Below are 9,376 nucleotides of genomic sequence, written 5' to 3'. Positions count from 1 at the left end.
GACTTGCTTTTTTTATTTTTCATTTTTCATCTCAAAGTCTCTGTGGAAATCTCTGATGGTATATAATTTCTCTATAAGATATAAGTCCCATTCTCACTTCAAATGGGTGTTGTGATTTCCAGTAAAAGGTACTGGTGTGGAATGAGTCCCAAGAGAGCAGACTGTGCTGTGTTGTTCAATATCTCCTTCTTGTACCTGGAACCACCAACCACAATCTGTTGCCCCGCAAATATCAGAACAAAACAGAAGGTTCTTGGTAACTATGTAACTACTAAGAATGAAAGTGAAATACTGTGTGGCGGAGCACTTGTCAATAACATGACTGCTTGCTACAGTTTGTCTAATTAGCTGGCCATTAAAGTGTACAAGCTTTAAAACATGCTGTTCTGTTTCCTCTCTGGGGACTCACTTACTGTTGTCCATGTAATCTCACTCTTACAGCCAAGTGTTACTAAATTTTCCCCTGCAGCTCCTAAGATAAGATGTCATTGAGCAACAGTGAAGATGATACTGCTTGGATAGGAGATGACAGCCAGCAAATACATTTGGCATCGTAGGTCAAATATATTTCCATGCAATTTCAAGGTGCCAATGACATATAAACGGGTTGAGCAATATTGGTCATCTCTAGATTAATTTGATACAGTAGGATAAAATCTACACACAGCATGAATCTAAACCAAACTATTTAATTAATTTGACCTAGTGACAGTCTAAGTAGATTTGTATAATTTAGTTTTATCCATCTGAGGCTGTAACTATGAGTGAATACAAAGCACGGACACTACATATGATGTGCCGTTTGAGTAGATTAGTTTCTGAAGATATTTTACAACAGCTTTGCTTTCAGCCATAAAAAGTGCACAGTGTTTACTCTAAAACATAGGGCAGTACTCAAAGTGATCAGAAAAATCCTGTACAACAGCCCTCCACATTAACCACATTAAACCCTGACTGTTTAGTTGAATTTTGCACACTAGCACATTTACTTTCTTTGTATACAATCAAGAAATCCTTGTGGAATTTTTTACATTAAACCACAGAAATGAAAAATACCACTAATGCAGCAATGAGTAAAAGCTGTAAACGAAAACATAAATAAATACCACATTGAGTTATTGAGGCACTCAGTGATTTAGTATTGGACTTACATACACAGATGAAAAAAAGCAATGCAGCTGAGACCGAGATATTCTGACTTCTAGCTGCTGGCATGGGTCATGCTCCAAAAACACTGTATCCTACATTTTCCATAATGCAACTTTAAGGTGCCTCTTCATTAGATCTTCCACGCCTGGTAAATGCCCACATTTTTCAAGTTGCTCACCCTAAAAAAGTAACCGAGATGTTCAGGTAAAAAATAACTGTAATCTTCATGTGTGAAGTTAGTTGAGTGCCCCTTTATATTTGCACTTCATATGCATTTTCCCCATTAAACTGTAAACTGTTGATAAAATATATTTAAAATACAGTTACCTTTTATTTATATTTATCGTGTTACTATGAGTCCACGTTGCTTAAAAATGAAGGGCAGACAAATGTCAGACCTCTTTGACCTTCCATAATATCATTGATATTTAGTGGCTGAATACTATCCTCAGACTAGATCTGAAAAGGGGAACGACCCAGTGTTGAGCCACATACAGTATACAGATGTTTTTCATATTTCTAGTCACAATTGTCGTCCACCGACCTCTGACTGTCACTCTAAGTCAGACTGAGGTTGATAAAGACAGCTTTTACTTTTTGAAAATGTTTTGAAATATATTTTTCTAAAAAAAAAAGTCATCATTAATATTTTTTCAATTCTGAAAGGAAAAGGGTATACATGTTTATATTTATGTAATCACATATTTATGTGATCACTTCTACTTTTTTTGACTTATCAGTTGACCTTTCAGTGACATTTATCACGAGATAAAGCATGAGAGAGAGGATTTCATGTGCATATGCCAGTGTGAATACATGTGATCATGTGTACTTTTGTGTTTGTGTGTGTCACATTGACCTGAAGCAACCAGGTGTAGCCTGCCTCTCCTTTTTTTTAAGGAGAGGCAAAGTATACAAACACTTTCGCTTTGGAAAAAAAATCATCAAACGTCCAAGGTATACACAGGTGATTCCTGCTATTTTTCCACCTTGAGAGGTTTTTTCAGGTCATACTGACCAGAGTACAAGAGGATAGATAGAATCTGTTACATAATACTTAATGACTTCTGCCATTCGCTCTTGACCTGGACCACAAAGGCAGACTGACATCAGAGGGTTTTGGGAAAGGCATTCAGCTTTGAGGGTTCACTTTAGCAATGGATATGTTGGCAAAGTATGTCACATGTTTAGAAGAATTGGTTTTGCAATCGAAGTACTTCCCCATCCTTAGATATGATTCAGATTTGTTTTGGAGGATACTGTGTATCGTTATAGCAACCAAATACTCTCCAGACAACCTCCCTGATGTGACACAATATAAATGTAAAAACAAAGTTCAATTTCAAATTTAAGCTAAATATATTCTGATGTGTCTATGATGACCTCTTGTGTGTGCTTTCTGACACATGAGGTGTAGTCTGCATTTTGCTGCCTCCCTCTGGCCAACTAAGGGATCAACAGGGTTTGGTTAAGTTACTTTATTTTACCAGGATAATCCACTCACTATCAATACTGCTTTCCAGGGTGTCCTGAGTACATATATGTTTAAAAAAAAAAAAAAAGAAAAAGAAAAGAAAAACATATCAAACAGTCAATCATCCAATTTCAGTCCGCATTTGGGTGAGCCTGCTTTGTATCCTTCCAGAAAGACCAGTGGAACAGAAAAAGTTAATGATATTTTCCCCAAAAGCTTTACCAAGATTTAACCTTTACAACCTTATCATATCAACTCTTTACATCTTTCTTCCAACATCACATGACTCACTGACTCCATCGTCCAGCACTCTTGATTCAGGTTTTTCCCAGCCATAAGACACAACAGTCATTCCCGGCGGGAAAACATGCTTACGCATATTCAATATAGTCGATTTCATGTCGTCATGCTTCCTATCTGAAGGCTAAATCTTTCAAAGCTGAGTCCCGTTCACTCCCTCTACTACTTGTCATGGAGACCTTCCATGACGTTTCTTCCTCACTCCCTCCTGCCAAAAATGTACATAAGCTTCCACCCTGTCTGCAGACTTGGCTGTCCTCTCCATATCACCCTTTATCCTCACAAGAACTGTGCAGCATCCTTGTCCTCCCATCTGATGTAATAACACCAATCACAATATTATTGCTGAACCAGATCAGGTCTAACAGAGCAGCCAATGAATCTGAACACACAGCCATCTTTTTGAGCAACACTTGATATTACTGTAAAAATCCAGTAGTTACCAGGGCAGGAATTGTCAAAAATGACCACACATTTCACAACAGTGGTTAAAAACAAAATAAATAGGAATGTGTGGCATGCCAACCTGTGGTATGCTGCTGTAACTAAAAGTAGGCTTGTTTTGAGGTTATTTTTAAAATTTGGTTGATGGAAAAAATGCAAGTGACAAAACATTTATAACTCAAGTAAAACCTGAATTTATCATGACAAAACTAGACACTGCATTGTACTGAAACTTATATTTTATTTTTTAAATTTTGACAGTGGAAAAGGTATTCAGATTTTTAACTTAGTTGTGGTAATAAAACAAAATAAACAAATTTAAAATAACAATAATTCCACAAATGACCATAAATCACCATTATAATTATATAAAATGTCCTTTTTTGACCAGAATCTATCCAGTCTATTTTCCAGAGTTTACTGAAGGAGCCTGCACTACATGCTCAAAAGTTCAACCATTATGCAGAGTGGTCCCTCTTAGATTCTCATATAATATTATTGGATTATTATATTTGATACCTTAATATGGATACAGTATATTTTGTTGAAGCTGGTTTAGTTGAATCTACTTTTAACTACTTTATATACTTATATATGAGTGATTGCTCATGGAGGAATTGTTGGGTCTCTGACAATTAAAGAGTACAGTCTAGACCTGCTCTATGTGAAAAGTGCCCTGAGATGACTTTTGATATGATTTGGCACTATATAAATAAAAGTGAATTGAATTGAATTTTTGTAGTTTCATCTACAACAATGCATCATATTTTATGAGTTCATCATTTGTTTTGAATGTAAAAACTCAATATGCAAAGTAACCACTATAGCTGTTAAATCTAGTGGTTAGTACAGTCTAGTAAAAAGTACAATACTTCCCTGATATGTAGTTAAGTAGAGGTATAAAGTAGTAATAATAAAATTGAAATATTCAAATAAAGTACAAGTCATCAAAATTACTGTAAGTGCAGCAATTGAGTAAATGTGCTTAGTTACTTTCCACCACAGTCTGACACAAATGAAAATAAATGTTCAACTCAGTAGAACATACAGCACAGTGTGTGGACATCACTGATAAAGTTGTGCATCCTGCCCTCTAGTGGTGAAAAGAGTCTTACACACACAGGTTTTCTGTAAGCTATGACGTAACACTCTGTGGAAGACTAGGGGCTTGATGAAATGGCTTTATTGCACTACATGTATCTTCCCAGCTTTCAGGATCGTAAATCTTCATCTCCAGCTGCTTGTTCAACATGACTTGTTTTCTGTGGTATTGATGACCAATGCAGAGCCCTGCAACAGCCAAAGAATAAGTGGGAGATATGATAACACACTGACATATACATCATTGCCTGGGGCATCTTGAATTCATTGGAAGGGTGTGCATATACAAGTTTCTTTGCTGTTTATGTCTGGTATTGTGCACATAATAGCTGTGTTTTACCCCAAGGAGAGGAACAGTAGCAGCAGCAAAGCAGTTAAACAGACGGTGAGAAGCAGTGATGGTGGGAGGAGGAGAGGGGAGCGAGGAGGAGGACCACCAGGCGCAGTGAGTAACCACCCCCCTGGGAGTAGAGACAGGTCGAATATCTCCTGCAGCTCTGTGTGGCCTGCAACAACCTGGGGGGTCACTTCGATAAAAGGAGATTGAGACGAGAAATATGCAGGGAGGAGGATTTGAACTCTTATTAAGGACATAAAGTAAAAGATGAAGGTGAATGAATAAGGAAGGTGCAAAAATTATTTTACCAGGGAGAAAATTCATTACTTAATAATAATATAATAATATAGTAATAGCTTCTCATGAAATTTTAGCGCAGATATATTTGAGAAAGTGGTGTATGTTTTTATACTTCACTGTCATCCATTTACCACATTTTAATTATGCCATTACTAGGTTCATAAACCCCAACTGATCATATTTTAGAAGTTGTAGGTGTAATAGTATGAACTGTAACCATGAAGAGAGCATATATGCAGTAGAACAGAACAAGAAAAGTGAGAGAAAATGATGTGCCAGTAAGCTTTTACATTAATACTTAGTCAGAAAAGACAGTAAATATATATGTATGCATGCCATCATTTAGCCCATCATGTTTGAAAGCAGTCAGTATTCTCTTGGATTTTATGAGTAAATTTATATTCTTTTAATTTGCTTCATTTTCTTTCAATTTCTCTATACTTAGGCTTCCCTTTTGCTTCCAATGTCTTTTTCTTTTAAAGACGTTATTCTCAATATTGTAAGCAAATATTCATCTGTTTTATAAATGATCTTACACCTAATCAGGTGAATAAAGTAAAATCTGGACCCATTAAAATGTCCATTGTAATTCTTTTTTTTAAACTCCAATACAATATGATTTTAACATTTCATAAAGAAAATTATATGAATGAAGTTGGCCTTCTTTGACTTAGATGATGTAGATAAATTATATTTAGTATATTTATTTGGTGATAGCAAAATACTGAATCTGTATCTTCCAAGTGTGAGCACTGATCACTATCAATCATCAATTCTTTAAAGCAACGTGTCCTGTTACCTGTGATATAGTAGTACAGTCTGACAATAGATCGTTGGCCTGAGTAGATCTCACACTGGTAGGTGCCCTGATGCTGCAAGCTGGCAGATGGGATGGAATAGAGCCTGTCCACCCCCGCAGTCACTTCTTTAAACTGATCCACCTGCTGGGTTTTCACCTGTCCAAGAATAAATACATATACTGTAGACAGGGATCATTTCTGCACAGATGCAAAGACATATTTAATATGATGAGAAAATATGCAGTGTTAAAGGAATAATGTGACATTTTGGAAAACATGCTTATCTGCTTTCTTGTTAGATGTGTGTTAAATAGTAAGTTACAGTCAGTAGACGGTTAGCTTAGCTTAGCATACAGACTGGAGGGGGAAACAGCTAGCCTGGCCATGGCCAGATGAATCTTCAATGGGATCCCAGGGCAAAAGTTTGTAGTTGGGTCCCTACTGACCCCCACTATACATAGTACTCTAGAGCTGGAATGATAATTGATTAGTCAATTAACAGAAAGTTGATTGATAACAATTCTGAGAACTTTTCTGAGAATCTTTGGGATTTTGACTATTGGTCAGACAAAACAAGTCATCTGAATATGTTAACTTGGGCTTCAAGGAATAATCATCATCATTCACTTTTTTCTAACACTCTATAGAATGAATTATTTATTAATTATTAAAGAAAACAATTGTTAGATCTATTTATAATGAAAATGTTTGTTGGTTGCAGCCTTATAGTACTCATTTGATGGATTAATACTACCTTGCCCACAGTTTTCTCTGTGCTATTTGATAAAATGAAACTTTATAACAAATTAACACAATATAAACTAAAACAATTCAGGTCTTAAAACTGGATTTTGACAGAAAATCCCTCCTCAAGACCTGCTGGGCCACAAGAGTGAGGATGGAGGATCTGTTGTGCTTCAGGGCCACAAATTTCTAAAAATTTAGGCCCAAATAATATGGAGTAAACCCAGGGCTTTTGGGGCCTTTCTTTGCCCTATTGGTAATCCAGCCCTGAGCCTGACTCTCTCTAAACATAATCTGCCCAGCACCTTTAAAGCTCACTAATTAACACATTCTATCTTGTTTGTTTAATTCATTGAGCCACAATTAGTTTCCTCCTGCTTAGTGTTTATGCTAAGCTAAGCTAACCATCTCCTGGATCCACCTTTGTATTTGACAGACAGATATGAAAGTGGTATCGATCTTCTCATCTAAATCGGTGAGAAAGTGCATAAATGTACGTATGTCACATAATGTCCAATGGTTCCTTTAAAGGTACTGCAGTGACCTTGAAATGTCCACCGTACACTGAGCCTACCTCTTCTGCAAACCTCCAGACCATCTCGATGTCATTTGGTAAGGGAAATGGCACATCGCACCTCATTCGGGTCCTGCTGTTCTCTGTTACTTTAATTTCTTTAACTGACATAACATATAGCCACCCACATGCACACAGGCAGAAACATGCACACATACATACACACAGATAACATTCACAGGGGGGCAGCTCTTGCAGTCTGAGCCCTCCTTAATGATAATACTTAAGCCCAGTCTCTGAGGAGTGGAGTAAAAGTGATGATATGCTAAACAGTGGCTGTGCTGTACAGGGTTGATATGCACACCACAGTGTGTGGGAGTCAACTGTCACCTTGCATAAAGAAGCCAAGGACTTAAAGAGTACCTTGGGGGCTATGTGCAAAAGATATAATGTGTGGAAATAAAACATCGCCTCGGTCTCTTTTTCAAATCCTGACTTTCTGCTAAGAGCATTTCAGGGATCAAAAGCAGAGGATTTCAAGGATCAAAAGTGAATGCTTATGAAGGTGAAAATATAGTTATGTAAGAATGTGTCAAGTTTGGATTAGTACACCTTTTTTCCCATTTGAAAATTGTGATGCAACAGTATCAGTAATCCAATATGTTGGACACATTAGTAATACTCACCTGGACAGTCGAGAGGGAATTCGCAGGAGTCATACTGGCAGGTAATACAGTTGTATACTGCACCTGCACTCTGAAAACCTGGTGGAAACTAACATTGTTCAGTTTCCAAAAAAAGGCATTCTGCAAAGACAGAAATGATGAAACTGAGGAATTGAAAAGGCACTAACCACATGGAGGGAAACATCCAGAGACTGTGAAATAAACAAAAGATAGTGAGCTTAGATTACCCAATTTAATTTCAATCAGATGACTTTATTTAGTGCCAACATCCAGAAGACAGTTCAACCTGACTGCTTCCTTTATTCTCCACAGCATTTGAAAGGCTGTAATAACATACTGTAACTAGCTTATTACAGAGAGAGAACAGAGATCAGAGGGAGCTATAATGACCTAATATAGGCCTTACTATAGATAAAAAGATGAAGGAAAGGGGAAGAGACCATGTCTCACCTCTAGGCAGTTTAGAGGCAGCTGCGATGAAATTGTCTGCTGCTGTCTGTAACCTTTCTTCATACACTGTGTCTGATGGATGAAAAGGAGGAGGAGGAGGAGGAGGAGGAGGACAGAAATATTTGGCTCCATGTATTCTGCTGAAATTGTGTGCTTTAGGGCATCATTTTTGAAATTTTGTAATTTCTAACTCCTCTCCATTTCTGATCTTACTTAACAATTCTGATGCTCTAAAGAGTCATTTACTTGAGCAGCAATGAGGCTATCAGTGCAGGTGTTTAGCTACCGTTATTCAGCTTTTTGTCGAACTCCTCTGCCATGGGCAGGATCTCTGCATCCAGAATTTCCTTCAGCTGTTTGTCATAGCCTTTACCTGAAAGAGGGACATATTACACACAAGCCAACTCCCTTACTGTGAGATGTTCTTACTTATTGGTTTCAAATGGTTGCTTACAGATGATTTTCTAATTGTTTTTGTGCTTGCTTTGAATACAAATTCTAAAACATTATGTAAAAAATATTGAAAGATCATTTGTCCATACCCACTCTGCCAGCTTGAATGACTCTTTGATCGTTGTTGAATATACGGTCCAGCTTCCTGAAGCAGGCGTCAACATTTCTAACATTGTGTTCAGTCAAAATGTGACCCCAACACAGGCGAAGACTGTCTTGCACATCAACGAAGCACTGATAGCAGCTCAGAGAGGTGCTGAATAGCAAGCTAAGACACACGAACCACAAAGCAGATGTGCACATTTTTCAGCATGAGCGTCAAGCTAGACAAAGGTTTCTGTATATAAACAGTTTTTTTTTAAAAGTTGATCTCATAGTGATTGCAAATGTGGAAATTCCAAGATTTCACATTCTAGGAGAAGCTTGAAAAACAAAAGCCTTGAAAATGAATTTCATGTGCATGTCCCACATGCGATTGAACGGAAGATTTTGAAAGTATCCTGCTCATGTTTTGCTCGGGTTTGAGGGGAGAGCATCACAGACTCCCCTCTATACTTCCCTCTATTCTATTGTCTCTAGCCCCCATTTCCTGCTGCCTCAATGCACCAGTTTTACTGCAGAGCA

The 9,376-nt window shown here is 37.4% G+C and overlaps 1 protein-coding gene across 4 annotated transcripts; it reads right to left on the bottom strand.

Moving 5' to 3' along the window:
• Window positions 1-4,464: 4,464 nt before the first annotated feature.
• LOC121905313 (sperm acrosome membrane-associated protein 6) lies at window positions 4,465-9,084 on the bottom strand. Of its 4 annotated transcripts, none has more exons than XM_042423494.1 (9): window positions 8,842-9,084; window positions 8,586-8,672; window positions 8,300-8,371; window positions 8,017-8,040; window positions 7,850-7,927; window positions 7,224-7,327; window positions 5,905-6,061; window positions 4,809-4,995; window positions 4,533-4,657 (listed from the first exon to the last, which is right to left on the bottom strand). In XM_042423494.1, exons 1-9 carry the CDS (start codon window positions 9,053-9,055, stop codon window positions 4,579-4,581), a joined length of 1,002 nt encoding a protein of 333 aa, XP_042279428.1. In that variant the 5' UTR covers window positions 9,056-9,084; the 3' UTR covers window positions 4,533-4,578. The 4 variants fall into 4 exon arrangements, with proteins under 4 accessions (XP_042279430.1, XP_042279428.1, XP_042279429.1 ...); XM_042423495.1 differs by having other exon boundaries at window positions 4,809-4,984; XM_042423497.1 differs by having other exon boundaries at window positions 8,846-8,934.
• Window positions 9,085-9,376: the final 292 nt, after the last annotated feature.

This window comes from Thunnus maccoyii, chromosome 10 (assembly GCF_910596095.1).
Source record: "Thunnus maccoyii chromosome 10, fThuMac1.1, whole genome shotgun sequence".
Taxonomy (NCBI): domain Eukaryota; kingdom Metazoa; phylum Chordata; class Actinopteri; order Scombriformes; family Scombridae; genus Thunnus; species Thunnus maccoyii.
Note: the sequence above shows the minus strand (reverse complement) of the source record. Positions and strands in the feature narration are given on the sequence as shown.